This window comes from Perognathus longimembris, chromosome 5 (genome assembly GCF_023159225.1).
Source record: "Perognathus longimembris pacificus isolate PPM17 chromosome 5, ASM2315922v1, whole genome shotgun sequence".
Lineage (NCBI taxonomy): Eukaryota > Metazoa > Chordata > Mammalia > Rodentia > Heteromyidae > Perognathus > Perognathus longimembris.
Genome location: NC_063165.1, coordinates 51,538,409 through 51,559,223, shown reverse-complemented (window position 1 = coordinate 51,559,223; position 20,815 = coordinate 51,538,409). Strand labels below are relative to the sequence as shown.

General features: G+C 41.1%; 1 protein-coding gene across 2 annotated transcripts in view; it reads left to right on the top strand.

Annotated features, from left to right (window-relative positions):
• Ubxn7 (UBX domain protein 7) overlaps positions 1-20,815 on the top strand; it is a 63,190-nt gene that overhangs the window by 3,824 nt on the left and 38,551 nt on the right. For both annotated transcript variants that reach the window (XM_048346853.1, XM_048346852.1), the window contains exons 2-3: positions 15,281-15,428; positions 19,113-19,180. In XM_048346853.1, the coding sequence (XP_048202810.1) occupies positions 15,281-15,428; positions 19,113-19,180 (216 nt within the window). The remainder of the gene's footprint in view (positions 1-15,280; positions 15,429-19,112; positions 19,181-20,815) is intronic.

Genomic DNA, 20,815 nt, shown 5'->3' with positions numbered 1-20,815 from the left:
GTTGTGCAATTGTAGTATCAGTTAAGGTAGATGGATTGCTTTTGAACCTTGGAGTTGAAAGTCAGTCTGGGCAACATAGTGGATTCCATCTAAAAAGAGGGGCTGGGGATATGGCCTAGTGGAAAGAGTGCCTGCTTTGTATACATGAAGCCCTAGGTTTGATTCCTCAGCACCACCGTATATAGAAAAGGCCAGAAGTAGCGCTGTGGCTCAGGTTGTCAGAGTTCTCAGCCTTGAGCAAAAAGAAGCCAGGGACAGTGCTCAGGCCCTGAGTTCAAGTCCCAGGACTGACAAAACAAAACAAAAAAGACTGACTGAAGAATGAATTAATAAAAAAGATTTTTGTGTATGTGTGTGGATACTGGTTGTTCATGCCTGTAGTTGTAGCTACTCATGAGGCTGAGAGCTGAGGATTGTTATTTGAAGCTAGCTTGAGCAAAAAAGTCTGTGAAACTCTTGATTTCGAGTTAACTAGCAAAAATCCAGAAGTGGTTCAAGTGGTAGAGCAGCAGCCTTGAGTGACAAAGCCTTGAATTCCCTAGCCTTGAATTCAAGCCCTTAGTTCCAGCACCAAAAAAAAGTAATGGAGGGAAGGACCTCTTTTAGCTTCTTACCACATATCTTTTTTTTTTGGGGGGGGGGGGCTGGGGGGTTGGTCGGGGGGGCTAGAACTCTGGGTCTGAGCGTTGTCCCTGATCTCTTTCATCTCAAGGCTAGTGCTGTACCACTTGAGCCACGGAGCCAGTTTTGGTTTTCTAGTGGTTATTTGGGCTTTTCTGCCTGGACTGGCTTTGAACCATGATCCTCAGGTCACAGCCTCCTCAATAGCTAGCATTACAGGCATGAGCCACTGACACTGGGCTTTCTTTTCACATACCTTAAAAAGAAATTTGAGGGGCTGGGCATGGTGGTACGTACCTGTTACTCTATGTACAAAGGAAACAGAGATGGAAAGATAAAGGGCTGAGATTCCCTGTGTTTAAATGGAAGACCTTATCTTAAAAAAATAAAGCATAAGAGACTGCGAATATGACTCAAGAGTCATATTTGAACTTGCCTAACAAGCTTGAGACCCTGAGTTAAAACCTCGATGCCATCACCAAAAGAGAGAAGGGAGGTTGGAAATATGGCCTAGTGGTAGAGTGCTAGCCTTGGACAAAGCTCAGGGACAGTGCCCAGGCCCTGAGCTCAAGCCCCAAGACTGGCGAAAACAGTAAAAAGGCATAGAGAGGGGGTGGAGCTCCCAGTGAGCTCTGTTTATAGCATAATGTTTATAATTAAAAGATATTTAAAGTTATTTGTTTCTGGACAAATTGGACTGACCTTAAGAGCTCTGACTTCAAAAGGGTTTTCTTTTTTTTTTTTTTCTCCAAGCAGTCTTACTTTGTAGCCCTGGCTTTCCTTGAACTGGTGATTTTTCTGGCCTTAGTTTCTATGTGCTACATTACAGATAATGGACTACCACACCTAGTTAAAGAAAAATTAAAGCAAATACGTTTTCAAACAATGGTTCAAATTTTTTTTTTTTTTGCCAGTCCAGGGCCTTGAACTCAGGGCCTGAGCACTGTCCCTGGCTTCTTTTTGCTCAAGGCTAGCACTCTGCCACTTGAGCCACAGTACCACTTCTGGCCGTTTTTGTGGTGCTGAGGAATTGAACCCAGCGCTTCATGTGTATGAGGCAAGCACTCTTGCCACTAGGCCATATTCCCAGCCCCAATGGTTCAATTTTTAATTGCTGAATTGTTAAGTTTTTAATTGCTGTTGGAGACAGCTTGGCTCACATCTGTAATCCTAGCTACTCAGGAGGCTGAAATCTCAGGATCACAATCCAAAGCCAGCCTTTATAGGAAAGTCCATGAAACTTTTTTTTTTTTTTCAGTCATGGGGCTTGAACTCAGGGCTTGGGTGCTGTCCCTGAGCATTTTTCCTTTACTACTTTGAGCCACAGGTTTTTAGGTAGTTAATTGGAAGTGAGAGAGATTCTCATGGCTTTTTCTACCTGGGCTAGCTTTGAACCCCAGTCCCCAGATCTCAGCCTCCTGAGTGAGTAGCTAGGATTACAGGCAAGAGTCACCAGCTCCCTGCTCTGTGAGACTCTTTTTAACTACCAAAAACTGGAAGTGGAGCTCTGGCTTTAGTGATAGAGCGCTAGCCTTGAACAAAAAGTTCAGGGACAGGCTCTCAGTTCAAGTCCCATGACTAACACATACATACAAAAAAAGATGAGCCTTACATTTTCTGTGGTATTTAGTAATAGAATGGAAAATTGAAACTTGTTTATTTAAGGGCACTGATATTTGAACTCGTCTTTCCATTTAGCTACATAGACACTCCACTTAATCCACACCCCTCTCAACCATTTTTTGCTTCAGTTATTTTTAAAAAGTTTACATCTAGGCCATCATGGACCTTGATTCTCCTATTTGAGTTGCTGAGATGGTAGATGAATGCTACGATACCTTTTTTTTTTTTAATTGATTGGGATGAAATTCAAGACATTTTTTTCTGGGCTGGCCTATATCTTCCTAGTGTCTGCCTCCTGAGTAGCTGGAATATACTCCTAAGTAGCTGTGATTAAGAGCCTGAGCCACCTCATCTAGTCCAGAGAAATTTTTTTTATAAATCCTGTTTCTCACTAAGTAGATCAAGTATCTTCATAGTATGTACATTACATTATAATAAATCTGAAGCAATGGTGGATTAAAAAAATTAAAAAGTGGGAATGGGAACGTAGCTTACTGGTAGAATGTTTGCCTAGCATACATGAAGCCCTGGGTTTCAATTCCTCATCACCACATAAATAGAAAAGGCTGGATGTGGCACTGTGGCTAAAGTGTTAGAGTGCTAGCCTTGAGCAAAAGGAAGCCAGGGACAGTGCCTGGGTCCTGAGTTCAAGCCCCAGGACTGGCAAAAAAAAAAAAAAAAAAGTCTCATGGACTTTCCTGCCTGTGCTGGCCATGAACCATGATTCTCAGATCTCATCATCCTGAGTACCTAGGATTACAGGTGTGAGCTACCAGTGCTTGGCTTAGGCAGCAATTTAAAAAAAAATTGCTTGAACCAACCTGACTCTGGTGGCTTATGCCTATAAATTGTAGTTACTTCGGAGGTTAAGATCAGGAGAATTGTGGTTTAAGTCTAGCTTAGGCAAACACATGAGATCCCTTCTCAGCTAATTGCTGGATGTAGTCATGCACCTGGCATCCCAACTATATAGGAGGCTGAGATGAGGATTCAGAGCAGCTTGGATAAAAATATTCATGAGACCATTTCAGTGGAGAAAGTTGGCAGGAAGTATAAAATAGGACCTCAGGCCAGGGGTGAATCTGGACAATAATCTCAAAATAACCAGTGCAAAAAAAGTGAAGTTCAAATATTGTACCAACAAAAGAAAAAATATGTTTTCAGCTGGCTCTTTGAGCTGACATCCAATGGTCTATATACACATAATAATAATAATTCATGAAGTAAAGGTTCAATATTCATGGGCACTGTAGAGTAGGTAAAAAAGAAAGTAGCAATTGGAAGATGAGGATATATGTAGGAATAGAAAGTGGAGACTATGGGGCTGGGAATGTGACTTAGTGGCAGAGTGCTTGCCTAGCATGCATGAAGCCCTGAGTTTGAGACCTTAGTACCACATAACCAGAAAACCTGGAAGTGGCGCTGTGGCTCATGTAGTAAAGCACTATCCTTGAGCTGAATTGAATTGCTCAGGACAGCACCCAGGCCCAGAGTTCAAGCCCATGACCAACCGGAAAAAAAAAAAAAGCCCCAAAATGGAGTTAAGAATATCAAGGACTTTCCTGTTGAGTTGGTTTTGTCTGATCTTAGCCATCTGAGTAGCTAGAATGACAGATACGAGCTACTAGTGTCCAGCAAAACATTATTGTTTTGTTCCAGTCGTAGGGCTTGAACTCAGGGCCTTGGTGTTGTCCCTGAGCTTTTTTGCTCCAGTTAGTGCTTTACCACTTGAGCTACAGCTTCACTTCCAGCTTTTTGGTGGTTGAAAAGAGATAAAGAAACTTACAGACTTTACTGCCCAGGCTGGCTTTGAATTTCAATCCTCATATCTCAGCTTCCTTCAAACATCAGAAGTTTTGTGACCCTTCACATATTAATTAGGCATCACAGGAAATCTTATTATTTATTTTCTTTAGGGCCTGAATATACCGTAGAAATCATCTTGACCCATTTCTGACTTTCATACATGAAAAATTGAATGTCCAGAAAAGAAACTGGCGTAGGAATATACTTGTTTGTAGAAAAGATCTCTCCTGCCTGGCATCAGTGCTTATTCCTATAATCCTAGCTATTCAGGAGGCTCTCAGGATCGCGCTTCAAAGCTGGCCCGGCAGAAAAGTCTGTGAGACTCTTTATCTCCAATTAATCACCAGAAAATCAGAAATGGTGCTGTGGCTCAGAGTGATCAAGCACTAGCCTTGAGCTGAAGAGCTCCAGGGACAGTGCCTAAGTCCCACGATCAGCAAAAAAAAGAAAAAGAAATGAGGCTGGGAATATGGCTTAGTGGCAAGAGTGCTTGCCTCCTATACTGGGCTCTATTCCCCAGTACCACATGTATAGAAAATGGCCAGAAGTGGCTCTATGGCTCAAGTGGCAGAGTGTTAGCCTTGAGCAAAAAGAAGCCAGGGACAGTGCTCAGGCCCTGAGTTCAAGCCCCAAGACTGGCAAAAAAACCCCAACCTGTCTCGAGAGTGTGTGTGTGTGTGTGTATTTCTCTACTAGGGCTGAACATAGGGCCCTGAGAGCTTGTTCAGCTGTTTCCACTGATGACACTACCATTTGTGCCATTCCTTCTGACTTTTTTTTTTTTTTTTTTTTTTGGCCAGTCCTGGGCCTTGGACTCAGGGCCTGAGCACTATCCCTGGCTTCCTTTTGCTCAAGGCTAGCACTCTGCCACTTGAGCCACAGCGCCACTTCTGGCCATTTTCTGTATATGTGGTGCTGGGGAATCGAACCCAGGGCTTCATGTATGCGAGGCAAGCACTCTTGTCACTAGGCCATATCCCCAGCCTCCTCCTGACTTTATAGCTGTTAATTTAATCTACCCTGGACTGCAATCCTTAGATCTCAGCCACAGGCTCTTGACTCACCCTCCTTATTTTTTTTTAAGTTTTTCATTGGTACAGGTACTTTTGTAAAATACGATAAAAATTAAGATGCAAATAATACAAACCCAAATTGTTTAAAAAGTCATAATGTGTAAATTCTGGAAATGTACTTCAGTGGATAGAGTGCTTGCCAAGCATTTGTGAAGTCCTGGATTCCATCCCAAGTATCTCTCCCCCCATCTCTCTCTCTCTTTCTCTCTCTCTCTCTCTCTCTCTCACACACACACACACAAATTCATGTAAAATTTAAAACGTTTTCAATTCTTGAAAGTGTTTGAGTGAAATTCATTAGATGGACAAGGAAAGAGTTATCTTACAGCCTGCCTGCTGAGAAAATAGTTCTATATAAATGGTATATAGTCACACTATACTTATTTCATTTGTTATTTTTGTACACTGTGAGTACTATATACATATCCTGGAATAATTTATATTTATTAGTAGCTATCTCTTTGTCAATTAAGAGCTGTGAAAGTACTTTCATGTGAATTTTATTTATTAGACACTTCATGAAGTTGATGATAGTCTCATTTTATAACAGAGAACTAAGGAATGTAGAAATTAGTAACTTACTGTCATAGAAGCAGTAAATGACAGGACTAGTATTTATTTGCTTATTTGTTTTGTTTTTGTTGCCAGTCCTGGGGCTTGGACTCAGGGCCTGAGCACTGTCCCTGGCTTCTTTTTGCTCAAGGCTAACACTCTACCTCTTGAGCTACAGTGCCATTTCTGGCTTTTTTCTATATTTGTGGTACTGAGGAATCGAACCCAGGGCTTCATGTATACGAGGCAAGCACTTTACCACTAGGCCTTGTTCCCAGCCCCCAGGACTAGTATTTAAACTCAGATTTTTCTGAGTTGTTTCCAGGCTCTTAATGTCTATACTGTATAGCTTTTGTACAGAATATCTTTTTTATTTATTAGTGTGTGCAGAGGCAGGGTTTTTTGTTTGTTTTTGTTTCTGTTCTTTTTGTCTGTCTGTTGTGGGGCTTGAACTCTGGGCCTGGGTGTTGTCCCTGAGCTCTTCAGCTCAAGGCTAGTGCAGAGCCACAGAGCCTCTTTTGGTTTTCTTGTGGTCAATTGGAGATAACAGTCTCTTGGACTTTCCTGCCTGGACTGGCTTTGAGCCATGATTATCAGATCTCAGCCTCCTGAGTAGCTAGGATTACAGGGATCAGCCACTGGTGCCTGGCTCAGAGGCAATTTTAAAAAAATAAAATTTTATTGTTATTGAAATGTTGTACAGAGGGATTACAGTTCCAAACAATTCTGTTTGTATAATGTCACTTCACTTTCCCCCAGTTTCTCTCTTGTTCTTGCCCACAAGTTGTATAGTTTATTATTTTTTGTTATAATGTGTATATTGAATACCATAACTGCATTTATTCACCCTTCTTCCCTCCATTCCTGCAGCCACCTCTTTTGCCTCCCCCCAAAAAGATGGCAGCAACAACAAAGACACCAGAACAATTGCAAACAAACCATGTTTCCATTTCCTGGAATTCTTTAACAGAGGCAAAATTTTGATACATTCAAATTACTTTGTTTCTGTCCCAAAGAACTCAGTGTCATGCCCCCTTCACTGACTTGAGATTTTGCTTCTTTCAAACAAAAGGGGGGGGGTCTGCTTCTAATTTGGGGGGTTATTCTTTTTCTTTTTTTTTTTTTTTTGGCCAGTCCTGTGGCTTGAACTCAGAGCCTGAGCACTGTCCCTGAGCTCCTTTTGCTGAAGGCTAGCTAGCACTCTGCCACTTGAGCCATCGCGCCACTTCTAGCCTTTTCTGTTTTATGTGGTGCTGAGGAATCGAACCCAGGGCTTCACCCATGCAAGGCAAGCACTCTTCCACTAAGCCATATTCCCAGCTCCTGCTTTGGGATATTCTTGATGTGAAATTAATAGATCATACCTTAATTTGATTTTCAGGAACTGCCATATTGTTTTTCATTATGACTAAACCATTTTATATTCCTACCAATACCAATAGTACATTAAATTTCTAATTTCTCCACATCTTCACCACTGCATGTTATTTAAAAAATTATTTTCATGATAGCCATCCTAATGGGTGATATATGGCACCATAAAAAGGATTTTGGCTACCATATGCATAATAAATTTCTAGAGATTTAGCAGAAATCTTCCTTTTTTTTTTGGCCAGTCCTGGGTCTTAGACTCAGGGCAGGAGCACTGTCCCTGGCTTCTGTTTGCTTAATGCTAGCACTCTACCACTTGAGCCACAGCGCCACTTCTGGCCGTTTTCTGTATATATGGTGCTGGGGAATCGAACCCAGGGCTTCATGTATACGAGGCAAGCACTCTTGCCACTAGGCCATATTCCCAGCCCCTAGCAGAAATCTTTTAGAAGTTGAGTATTTTGGTAATGTTTATTGCCTTAACATTAAATTGCACATTATTCTTTTTTAAAAAATTTTATTGTCGGGGCTGGGGATATGGCCTAGTGGCAAGAGTGCTTGCGTTGTATACATGAGGCCCTGGGTTCGATTCCCCAGCACCACATATACAGAAAATGGCCAGAAGTGGCGCTGTGGCTCAAGTGGCAGAGTGCTAGCCTTGAGCAAGAAGAAGCCAGGGACAGTGCTCAGGCCCTGAGTCCAAGCCCCAGGACTGGCCAAAAAATATATATATATTTATTGTCAAGATGATGTACAGAGAGGTTACAGTTGCATGCTTAAGATAGTGAATACATATGCTTTTCTTGTCATACTTGTTATCCCCTTCCTCATTTTTCTCCCTTCTTCCCTCCCTCCCTTGCTTTCTTCACTCATTTTTTCAACCCCCCCCAAATTTATCCTTGATGTACATTGTCACTCTAGTCTACATTGCTTATGTCTTTTATGATTATTAACTGTAAAAACAATTCCTTCCAGATTGGGTGATACATACATACACATCTATTTTGCTTAGTGTAATCTGTTTCTTCTTTTTCTCTAATTTTCCCCCTCCCTGCTGCCCTTGAGTTGCTTAGTTTGTTGTCATCAGTGTCCATTGCAGCTGTTGGGCCCTTTCTACTCTATTATCCCCACCCATTTTCCATTCATTCTGTGCCCTCCTCCTAGCTTCTTTCAGATGTGCACCTGTATACATCTTGTGTGAGGTAAAGGGCATAGGGTCCTTTAGTTTCTCTAAGATTGATTACCAAGAAGTCTTTTGCTTCCTTATCTTTGGTGTTCTTGACAGCCTGGATATTAAATTATGTACATATGAATTTATGTATATATGAATTAGTGTTTGTGTTTCACTTTTGGGTGCCTTTTCCCCAAGGCTGACCCTTTTCTTTTGGTCTCCCTGTGAATTGGTACCTTGGGTCCTGCTTTCTTTGTCATGTCTCTTTGTCATATATCAGGGAGACCATGCGCCTTTGGTTCTCTGTGTTCTAGGCTTGTCTAGCTCAACATTATTTGTTCAAGACCTGTCCATTTCCCTGCAAATGCCATTATTTTATCATTTCTAATCGCTGTGTAGAATTCCATTGTATACAGGTACCACATTTTTTTTGGATCCATTCATCTGTAGTGGGGGATCTGGGTTGTTTCCATATCTTGGCTAATGTGAACAGTGCAGCAATTAACATAGATGTCTTTATGGTATCCTGGATTCTGTTGCTCAGAATAGATGACTAGAAGTGGTATGGCTGAGTCATATGGTATGTCTATGCTGAGTTTTTTGAGGAACCTCCATACCGCTCTCCAGACTGGTTGTACTAGTTTACACTAGTGCAGTAGGGCTCTTCTTTCTCTGCATCCCCTCCAGCATTTGTTGTTGCCTGAGTTCAGAGTATAGGCCATTTTGACTGGGGTAAGGTGGTATCTGAGGGTTGTTTTTATTTGCATTTCCTTTACTGCCAGGGATGTTGAACATTTCCTCATATGTTTCTTTGCTGTTTTTATTTCTTCTGTGAAGTCTCTCTTTAGCTCCTTGCCCATTTAATGATTGATTTACTAGGTTTGGAAGGGGTTAGTTTTTTGAGTTCTCTGTATATGATGAATATTAGGCCTTTTCTATTGCTTTGCTGGTGAAGATCTTTTCCCAAATGGTTTGTTGTCTGCACATTATTCTTTATTAGTATTGTGTGTGTGTTGGTCCTGGGGCTTGAACTAAGGACCTGGGTTTTGGTCAAAGCTAGAGCTCTGCTACTTGAGCCACAGTTCTATTTCTGACTTTTTGGTGGTTAATTGAAGATAAGAGTCTAATGGGCTTAGCTGCCTATGCTGGCTTCATACCTTGATCCTCAGATCTTAGCTTCCTGAGTAGTTAGAATTATAGGCATGAGCCCCTGTTGCCCAGTCCTATATATAAGTAATTTTCTTCCATTCATGTTTCATGAAATTTTATTTATTTTTCTTTTTTCTTTGTGTTATAGTTGTCTTTGTCAGCTATAAATTTCTATGTGATTCTCTACTTTTTTCTCAAATCCATTTATCTCACATACCCATATGCAGTTTGTTGTTTTTAAGGTGTGATTAATATCACTATTTATTTATTTGTTTATTGCTAGTCCTGGGGCTTGAACTTAGGGCCTGGGCACTGTCCCTGAGCTTCTTTTGCTCAAGGCTAGCACTCTACCCCTTGAGACACAGTGCCACTTCCTGCTTTTTCTGTGTACTGTGTACTTTTTCTGTGGTACTGAGGAATCGAACCCAGGGCTTTATGCATGCTAGGTAAGAACTCTATCACTAAGCCACTTTCCTAATCCCAACACTGCTTTACAAATTACATTTTAAATAACTGTATGTATACAGTACAAATTTTTTAAAAGATACAGAAGGATTGTCAGTAGTTCTTGGCCTCTCATCTTGGTGTAATATCTACTGAGCTAAAGTACCATGAGATAGCTCCCAGTGCGTTTCTTGGTCTTGGTCACATGCAAACACAAATGTGAATGAAACTAGATACTTGGTCTAGATACTGAGACAAAAGCTGAGGCTTTATCATAAAGGATCTTCCAGTTCTTAAAGACTTTGGAATTTATACTGTAAGTGTCTGGAGAGAACTATTAAGAACTTAAGGGATTTGAAATGAGCCTTGTATTTTGAAGTATATTCTAGCAGTAGCAGCAAGGAAGATGTTCAGTTAGCCTATTATAATAATCAGGTAAGAAGTGTGAACTTGATCTAAAGTCCTAAAGGTGGGGGCCAGGATGGTGACACAGTGGTAGAGTGCTTGTCTAGCATGCAGGAAGCCCTGGGTCGATTCCTCAGTACCACATAAAAACAGGAAGTGTGGAGCACTAACCTTGAGCAACAGAAGCTCAGGGAGAGCACCTAGGCCCTGAGTCAAGCCCCAGAATTGGCAAAAAAGAAGGGTGACAGCTATTAGTAAGCACTTCTGTTTCTCACAGTAAGGCTAAAGTAGAAGGATGCCATTAATAACCTCACTTCTTGGGCTGGGGATATGGCCTAGTGGCAAGAGTGCTTGCTTCATATATATGAGGCCCTGGGTTCAATTCCCCAGCACCACATATATAGAAAACGGCCAGAAGTGGCGCTGTGGCTCAAGTGGTAGAGTGCTAGCCTTGAGCAAAAAGAAGCCAGGGACAGTGCTCAGGCCCTGAGTCCAGGACTCAGGACTGGCAAAATAATAATAATAACCTCACTTCTGAGAAAAAAAAATTGCTGATAATATGTGTAATATATTTTACAAGTCTTTTGTAATACATCATTGAGCTGGTAAGAGGCTAAAACTCAACTAATGCTCGGAATGTAGATATTAGCTTTAGTGGAAACACTTTGTGGAATTTTCCCAGATTAGATGTGTGTGTGTGTGTGTGTATGTGTGTGTGTGTACGCATGCACGCGCGTGCAAGTTCTGGGGTTTGAACTCAGGGCTTGGTTGCTGTTACTGAGCATTTTTTGCTTAAGGCTAGTTAGCACTCTATCTTTGAGCCACAGATCCAGGCTATTTGGTGGGTAATTCCTGCTCAGGCTGGTTTCTAACTGACATCCTCAGATCTCAGCCTTCTGAGTAGCTAGGATTACAGGCATGAGCCACCAGCATGTGGCAGAAACTTTCCTTTCTTATAGTATCACAGGGTAACAAAAACCAAAGCCTTCTAGGAGAGACCTCTCCCCTTCATAAAGCTAACACTTCGATGTTTCACTTTTGGAGAGTATGTGAGTCCACCAGGTAACAGGGAATGATACATATCTAGGGAATGATACTTAAGAAGGGTCTTTGGTCTTGAAGAACTTGCAAATCCAGAATATACTTAAGCTAGGTTCTGGTGGCTCATGCCTGTCATCCCAGCTACTCAGAAGACTGAGATTGGAATACCATGGTTAGAGGCCAGCCTGGGCAAAAGAAGCCTAGGAAATTCCATCTCCTAAATAACTAGCCAGCCAAAAGCTAAATTGGATGTGTGGCTCAAGGGGTAGAGTGCCAACCAAACAAGCCAAGCAAGCAAAGACTTGAGCTCAAAACCCTCATAACTGCCCATCCCAACATGAATATTCTTTTTTTTTTTTTTTTTTGGCCAGTCCTGGGGCTTAGACTCAGGGCCTGAGCACTGTCTCTGGCTTCTTTTTGCTCAAGGCTAGTTCTCTGTCACTTGAGCCACAGTGCCACTTCTGGCCATTTTCTGCATATGTGGTGCTGGGGAATTGAACCCAGGGCCTCATGTATACGAGACAAGCACTCTTGCCACTAGGCCATATCCCCAGCCCAACATGAATATTCTTAATGTGGTCTCTGATAGTACCTTGCAAAATCAACCAGATCAAATCCTATTAGGAATAAGGCACCTTCAACCTAGACTTCAAAAATTTGTAGGTTAAAATTTCATGGCAAGTGGGGTGCTGGTGGCTCATGCCTGTTAACTAGCTACTCAGGAACTGAGATCTGAAGATAATGGTTCAAAGCCAGTCTGGGCAGGAAAGTCTGTGAGATTCTTTTTTTGTTTTGTTTTGCTTTGTTTTTGTTGCCAGTCCTGGGGCTTGAACTCAGGGCCTGAGCACTGTCCCTGGCTTCTTTTTGCTCAAGGCTGACACTCTACCACTTGAGCCACAGCACCACTTCTGGCTTTTCTATATATGTGGTGCTGAGGAATCGAACCCAGGGCTTCATGTATACAAGGCAAGCAAAGCACTCTTGCCATTAGGCCATATTCCCAGCCCACTCTGTGAGATTCTTATCTTCAGTTAACCACCAGAAATGGCGCTGTGGCTCAAGTGGTAGAACACTAGCCTTGAGCTGAAGAGGTCAGAGACAGTGCCCAGACCCAAAGTTTAAGCCCACAAGTGATAAAAAAACAACAAAACTTTTCATAGCACATGATTACCCCAATTAGCCAGGCATAGTGGTATATATATATATATATATATATATATATATATATATATATATATCTCGATAATCCTAGCACTTGGGAGACTGAGGCAGGAAGATTATAAGTGAGGACTAGGCCAGCCTAGGTTACATATCAGGACATCTCAGATAAGTAAACAAAATAAAACCATTTCATTATGAGCAAGAGCCACAAGAAACAAGAGATGTGATAGAGACTGCAGAAAGTTTATATTTTGTCATAGTATTCTAGTAAGTTTGAGTAATGAAATAATCATGGTCAGACAGACAAAGAATATTATCACATCAAAAGAGTAAATGTGTGAACTAGAGGGGAGTAATGAAGATGTTACCAAGGACATAACATAGAAAAATAAAGGAAACAAGCTGGACACCAGTGGCTCACACCTGTAATCCTAGCTACTCAGGAGGCTGAGACCCAAGGATTTCGGTTTGAAGCAAGCCTGGGCAAGGAGGATTATGAGACTTTAAAAAATTTTTGGTTGTGGGGCTTGAACTCAGGACTTGGATACTGTCCCTGAGCTTTTCACTCAAGGCTAACACTCTACCATTTTAGCCATTGTATCACTTTCAGTTTTCTGGTAGTATTATTGAAGGTAAGAGTCTCATGGACTTCCTGCCTGGGCTGATTTTGAACTGCGTGCGATCCTTACATCTCAGCATCCTGAGTTGCTAGGATTACAGATGTGAGCTACCAATGACTGTGAGACTCTTATCTCCATTGACCTACTGAAAAAGCTGGAAGTGGAGCTGTGGCTCAAGTGGTAGAGCACTAGCTTTGAGCAAAAGAAGCTCAGGGACAGTGCCCAGGCTCAGAGTTCAAGCCCTAGGACTGGCACAAAAATAAAGGAAATGTAGTTTCAAAGAAGTGTTGAAAGCCAGGTGTTGGTGGCTTACACCTCTAATCCTAGCCACTCAGGAGGCTGAGATTTGAGGATTGCAGTTCAGAGTATTTCCATCAAATAGACACTACAGTTCACATTGTGCTATTATCAGACATTTATGTTCTTTTAAACTTTTCATTATTAATTGAAGCAACAGTTTTATGCATGGATTATTTTATGATGGCTTAATTATAGAGAAATTGTGGAACAAAAAAGGAATGAATATTTTTGTTCCACAATATACATTATAAACTTGTTTCCTTTTTCTTTTTAGTTGTTTGTTGGGCTTAAACTCAAAGCCTGGGCGTTGTCTCTGACATTTTTGCTAAATGCTAGTGCTCTACTACTTTGAGCCACAGTTCCACTTCTGTTTTTCTGGTTGTTAATTGGAGATAAGAGTCTCACAGACTTTCCTGCGTGTTTCTCAGATCTCAGCCTCCTGAGTAGACAGGATTACTGGAGTGAGCCAATGGCTTGGCTTAAAATTGTTTTCCTAAAGGACATTATCAGTTTATGTTTCATTTGGCAGACTGTGCTGACTTTATTTATAAGCAATTATTAGGTCCAGTTTTGAATGATAAAGATTGACATCTCTCTTTTAAACTTTTTTTTTTTTGGCCTGTCCTGGGCCTTGGACTCAGGGCCTGAGCACTATCCCTGGCTTCCTTTTGCTCAAGGCTAGCACTCTGCCACTTGAGCCACAGCGCCACTTCTGGCCGTTTTCTGTATATGTGGTGCTGGGGAATTGAACCCAGGGCCTCATGTATACGAGGCAGGCACTCTTGCCACTAGGCCATATCCCCAGCCCCGACATCTCTTTTAAAATTGACAGTTCTTAACCATATTTTTCTTTGTTTGGTGGTAGTACTGAGGCTTAACCCTACAGCCTCCTGCTTTCACTCATCTTTTTCTGTTCAAGGCTAGCATTCTACCACTTCAACCATAGCTCCACGTCCAGATTTTTGCTGGCTAATTGGAGATAAGTGTCTCACAGAATATTCTACCCAATCTTCAGATCTTAGTTAGCTAACAATAATACCCAGCCCCGATTTTGATTTAGTCTTAGGCAAAATATTCCATTTCACTTTTCTTGCTTTGGTATTGAAAATGCCAAAAACAGAAATGCTCATTGAAATACATTTATTCTTCTTTAAAATTTACTTTGTAGAGGTGATATGTAGATGGGTTGCATTCACATGGGTCAGGTAATAAGTACATTTCCATTTACAGTGTCATCTGTTCCTTTTGTATTCTTTCTTATTAGCATAAATTAAGTCCACAAAGAAGTTTCATTGTGATATTTCCATAGGTTCATATATTGTACCTGGATCAGATTCACTGTTATATTGTGTGTGTGTGCCCCCATACATGCACACTTGCCAATTCTGGGGCTTGAACTCAGGCCTAGGGGCTGTCCTGCAGCTTTTTGTTCAAGGTTAGCCATCTACTACTTGAGCCACAGCTCCACCTCTGGCTTTTTGTTCGTTAGTTGAGATCATAGTCTCATGTACTTTCCTGCCTGGGTCTCTTGAGTAGCTAGGATTAAACAGACATGCGCCACCAATGACCAGCCTAATAAACTCTTGAAAGTCTTTTTAATGGAGACCATTTCTAACTTTCTAGGATGCAGTCTTTATTTTTTATCTTTTTCTTGAGTTTAATAAATATATATCTGGACCATTTAAGGAAATGGTATATCTTTTATTTAGTTTTTGTAATATTGTGGAGATTGCAGTCTCAGTATTGCTATGTTATTTTCTAGCTCAGTATGCTTCACCCAGCTAGCCAGCAGGGTAGAAGTAAACAAAAGTGCTTTAATCAAAAAGATCATTCATTCTAAAAGGAAAAAGGACTGTTAATTTGTTGGGAATTCTGTATTTTAATATAATATGAATGTAAGGTGTCTGTCTTAACGTTTTCCCCCTGTCCTTTTGCTGTTTCAGGTGCAAGTGAAAGTGTAGGAAAACATATGCTGGAAGCCTGCAACAATAATCTGGAGATGGCAGTCACTATGTTTTTGGATGGTGGAGGAATTGCTGAAGAACCCAGTACCAGTTCAGCAAGTGTCTCCACTGTCAGACCACACACAGAGTATGAATTTGTAATTTATTGTGAGGAACTACCCCTTGCCTAAATTAAGTAGTTTTTAGAATTTGAAAAAACTTAAACATTGAAAAACTCTGAAAAAGTATCAGCTGGATATTTTTGTACTTATATACCTCAAATTCTCTAGAGGACTTGTTTTATATATTATTTAACCCTCTCTTATTCAGACCTCAAAAGAACTGCATAAATTCCTTTAAAAATCTTGAGAAGTGGGCTGGGGATATAGCCTAGTGGCAAGAGTGCCTGCCTCGGATACACGAGGCCCTAGGTTCGATTCCCCAGCACCACATATATAGAAAACGGCCAGAAGCGGCGCTGTGGCTCAAGTGGCAGAGTGCTAGCCTTGAGCGGAAAGAAGCCAGGGACAGTGCTCAGGCCCTGAGTCCAAGGCCCAGGACTGGCCAAAAAAAAAAAAAAATCTTGAGAAGTGAACAAGTGGCAGAGTGGAAGGTGGAACTATTTTGCTAAGATTGGCTTGGTGACTGGTGGTTGGGGTATGGGGCTTATGTGCCTCCTCAACAGCTGAACCCAACAACAAGAAGAACCTTACAGGATCATAGCCCAGGCCTTAGAACATCTGTACTTGTGAGGCCCTGTGTTGAATCTCCAGTAGATCCTTCCCCCCCAAAAGGAATAATCCTTTTAGGTTGGCTTTGTTATTATGCACATTTTTTAACCTGGGAGACAACAAAACTACATGACAGTTAAATAGCAGCTATGGAAATAATGTGTAGTAAAGTTCCAAATTCTAGAGTCTCCTACATTATCCTGAAAAAATGAGTTGTCATAAAAAAAATTGCAAGATGTGGCTCAGTGTAGAGTGCTTGCCTAGCGTTTGTGAGGTTCTCAGTTCAATCCCTAGGACCACGGGGGTGGGGTGGGGGGGTGAGGAGGGGGGTGAAGGAGCCAGGCACTGGTGACTCATACCTGTATTCCTAGCTACTCAGGAGACTGAGATATGAGGATCATGGTTCAAAGCCAGCCCAGACAGGAAAGTTTGTGAGACTCTTACTTCCAACTAACCAACAGGAAGTAGAACCGTGGCTCATGAGCAAAAAGACTCAGGGACAGTGCCCAGCCCTCCCATAACCAACAAAAAAAAAAAAAAGAAGAAGAAGAAGAAAGAAAATAAAAGAATTCTAGGCTGTGTAGTAGCTCAGTGTAGAGCATGTGCTTTATATGTGTGGGGCCCTGAATTTAAAGACTAGTGTTAAAATAATTTTTTAAAAATCTGGTCATTTATATCTTAATCAAATGTCCTCAGTGTTTAGAACTAAAACATTTGGATGTTTTAGCCTTTACTTATGATACTATTACCTACTGGACAAAAAATACCAAGTCTTTCGAAAATATTAGAAATGAATCTAAGGAAAGCCATTGGTTTATAAACAAAAATATTGAAGACCTCAAGTGAGTTTAGTACCTTTATCTTTTTATGATTCTCATTGATTATACCATGAGATAATTAATGAAAAATCATTTTAAATATGAACAGGCCAGGGACCAAAATTTTACTAAATTAGAAGTGAATTTTAAAGTAATATCACAAACTATCATCATCATCATCATCATCATTATTTTGGTTGCCTGGGGCTTGAACTCAGGGTCTAGGTGCTGTCCCTGAGCTTCTTTTTGCTCTAGGCAAGCACCCTTACCACTTGAGAGCCACAGTGCCACTTCTGGCTTTTTCTGTTTATGTGGTACTGAGGAGTCAAACTCAGTGCTTCATGTATGCTAGGCAAGCACTCTACCACTAAGCCACATTCCCAGCTTACATATACTCCTTTAAATCAACTCTTAATGATTATTGTTTAGCTTTCTAAATCCTTTTTTGTTTGTTTTTTGTTCCTGTTAATTGGTTGTAGGGCTTGAACTCAGGGCTTGAGCACTATGCCTGAGTTCTTTTGTTCAAGGCTAGCACTCTAGTACTTTGAGCCACAACTCTACTTCCAGTTTTCTGGGGATTAATTGGAGATAAGAGTCTCATGGGGACTTTTCTGTACAGATTGGCTTGAATCACAATCCTCAGATCTCAGCCTCCTTAGTAGGTAGGATTACTGGTAGGAGCCACCAGTACCCAGTTTATCCTTTTCTCTTCTCTTTTCTTTCTTTTTTTCTTCTCTCCCTCCCTCCTTCCCCTCCCCCCTTTCTTTTTTTTTTCTTGTTGGCCATGGGGCTTGAACTCAGGGGCCTGGGTGCTTGTTGTCCCTGAGTTCTTTTGGTCAAGGCAAGGGCCCTACCACTTTGAGCCACAGCTCTACTTCTGGTTTTCTGGTATAACTGGAGATGAGTCCCATGGACTTTCCTGCCCAGGCTGGCTTGGGATGGCTTTGAACCATGATTCTCAGATCTTAGCCTCCTGAATATCTAGGATTATAGGTGTGTACCACTGGCACCAGGTATAAAACATTTTCTTATTGATTTCTTTTAAACATAGGATCCAAAGCTGGGTGCTTGTGGCCTATAAGCTACTCAGCTGAGATCTTAGGATCAATATTTGAAATTAGACTGGCAGATAGATGTGAGAGAGACTTTTTCTTAAGTAACCCAGCAAAAAGCCAGAAGAGAGTTGTAGTTCAAGTGATATAGCCTTGAGTGAAAAAGCATGTGTATCCAATACTGGCATACAGTCAAGGAAAATGAGCCATGTTGGAGCAGAATGGGATTACACTGGAAATACATGGCCAAAACAAGAAAAAAAAAATTGTAAGGTACTATTTTTTTTCCAGTCCTGGGGCTTGAATTCAGGGCCTGAGCACTGTCCCTGGCTTCTTTTTACTCAAGGCTAGCACTCTACTACTGAGCCACAGTGCCACTTCCAGCTTTTTCTATATATGTGGTACTGAGGAATCAAACCCAGGGCTTCATGTATACGAGGCAAGCACTTTACCACTAGGCCATATTCCCAGCCCCTTGTAAGATACTATTAAAAATACCAATATTGGGTTGGGAATGTGGCTTAGTGTAGAGTACTTGCCTCGTATGCATGAAGCCCTGGGTTCGGTTCCTCAGTACCACATAAACAGAAAAAAAGCCGGAAGTGGTGCTGTGGCTCAAGTGGTAGAGTGCTAGCCTTGAGCAAAAGAAGCTCAGGGACAGTGCCTAGACCCTGAGTTCAGTGGGCCTGGGAATATGGCCTAGTGGCAAGAGTGCTTGCCTCATATACATGAAGCCCTGGGTTCGATTCCTCAGCACTACATATACAGAAAAACGGCTAGACCCTGAGTTCAAGTCCCAGAATTAGGGGGAAAAGGACTTTTCAGTGGAAACAATATTGTATTAATTTAGAGGTAGTTTAACAAAAAAAAAAAAAAGGCAATTAGGACAGTATCATCTCACTTGAGGACTTTTTAGTGTTTTTATCATTTCATAAACCAATGTCTTTTTCTTGGGTAAGGTTCATGTGCAATATTTTCTAAAGTTGTTGCAATTTTGCTCAACAAGTACTTAATACAAACATGTCACATGAAAAAGGGAAGATAACAAATCTTTTCACCATTCCATCTTAGTTCATTATAATTTAAAACACTGAGAATGGTTACTTTGGTTCCAAAAGTCACAACATTGGTGTTCATTTTCCTTGTTTACATTTACAATTGTAGAAAGAAAAAGCAGTTGCTACTAGGAAATGATTTTCATTTTGATAATTTTCTTACTTTTTTTCAATAGAGAAGAAGTGCGTGCTCCAATTCCTCAAAAGCAAGAAATATTGGTGGAACCAGAACCTTTGTTTGGTGGTAAGTTCACTTTTCTCTATAGTTTTATTTGGCTTTGTTGTTTTCTTTAGTTTTTTATCTTGGTCATGGTGCTTGGGCATTGTCCCTTAGTGGTTCTTTTGCTCAAAGCTAGCACTTTAGACAGCTCCACTTCCCGTTTTTCTGGCTGGCTTTATTTGTTTTGTTTTTGTTGCCAGTCCTGGGGCTGGACTCAGGGCCTTAGCACTGTCCCTGGCTTCTTTTTGCTCAAGGCTAGCACTCTACCTCTTGAGCCACAGCGCTTCTTCCAGCTTTTCGCTATATATGTGGTGCTGAGGAATCGAACCCAGGGCTTCATGTATACGAGGTGAGCACTTTACCACTAGGCCATATTCCCAGCCCCTCTGGCTGGCTTTGAACCACTATCCTTAGCTCTCACTTAGCCTCCAGAATAGCTCGAATTATTAGGCATGAGCCATCAGCTCCTGGCTAAGTTTTTGTGGTTTTTTTTTGTTTGTTTGTTTGTTTTGTTTTTTGTTTTTGGTGTAAAACCTGGAGCTTTAACTCAGGGCTTAGGTGCTGTCTCTAAACTTTTTTTTTTTTTCCCTAACAGGTAGCACTATCAAGTACTATCACTTGCGTCTTAGCTCCAATTCTGGCTTTTTGGTGAATAATTGGAGATAAGAGTCTCACAGACTTTTCTGCACAGGCTGGCTTTGAACCATGTTTCTCATATCTCACCTCCTTAGTTGGTAGGATAACAGGCATGAGGGTGTCCATCTTTAGGTTTTAGAAGAAAGACTTGTGAGAACTTGCTCAGTTAGTTGTAAAAGAGGAGTTTCATTGTGACATTTCTGCAAATGTAGACAACATATCCCAACAATTTCACCTCATTTATTACTCTTCCTCCTTAAAAAGAAATTATGCTGTGTGCTGATGATTTATGCCTGTAATCCTAGCTGTTCAGAATGCTGAGATCTGAGGATCATGGTTTAAAGCCAGCCCGAGCAGCAAAGTCTGTAAAACATTTTTTTTGTTGGTGGTCGTGGGGCTTGAACTCTGGTCCTGGGCACTGTTCCTGAGCTCTTCAGGTCAAGGCATTATTAGCTCTACCACTTGAGCCACACCTCCGCTTCTGGCCTTTTTTTGGTAGTTCATTGTAGATAAGAATCTCACAGACTTTCCTACCAAGGTTGACTTTGAACCAAAGTCCTCAAATCTCAGCCTTCTGTGTAGCAAGGATTATAGTCATGAGCCATCAGTGCCTGGCAGAAGATTGGGATTTTAATGTGTTTGGGCAGAGATGATAAAAATGAATGTTGTATTTCGACAGTAGTAATGCAGAGAAGTTGTTTAACATTGAGAACGAGACTGTGTAAAGCTTTGTAAGTAATTCAGAATTGAGAAGTAAGTTATAAGTAAAGGATGAAAAAATTAAATCATAGTATGGTAGAAGTTTTTGTATGATAGATCTTTAACCAGGCAAATTTGAGTTTACTATATCAAGAAATGATATCAGCAACTGGAAACATGTTTTTGTTGTTGGTGGTGGTGGTAATGGTGATGGTGGGGGTGGTAGTATTGTTTGTGGGGTTTGTTTTTTTTTTGGAGTTTTTAGATGGTGCAGAAACATGGAGAGAGGAAGATGAACAAATAGTTTTCAGTAGACTCTGTGTG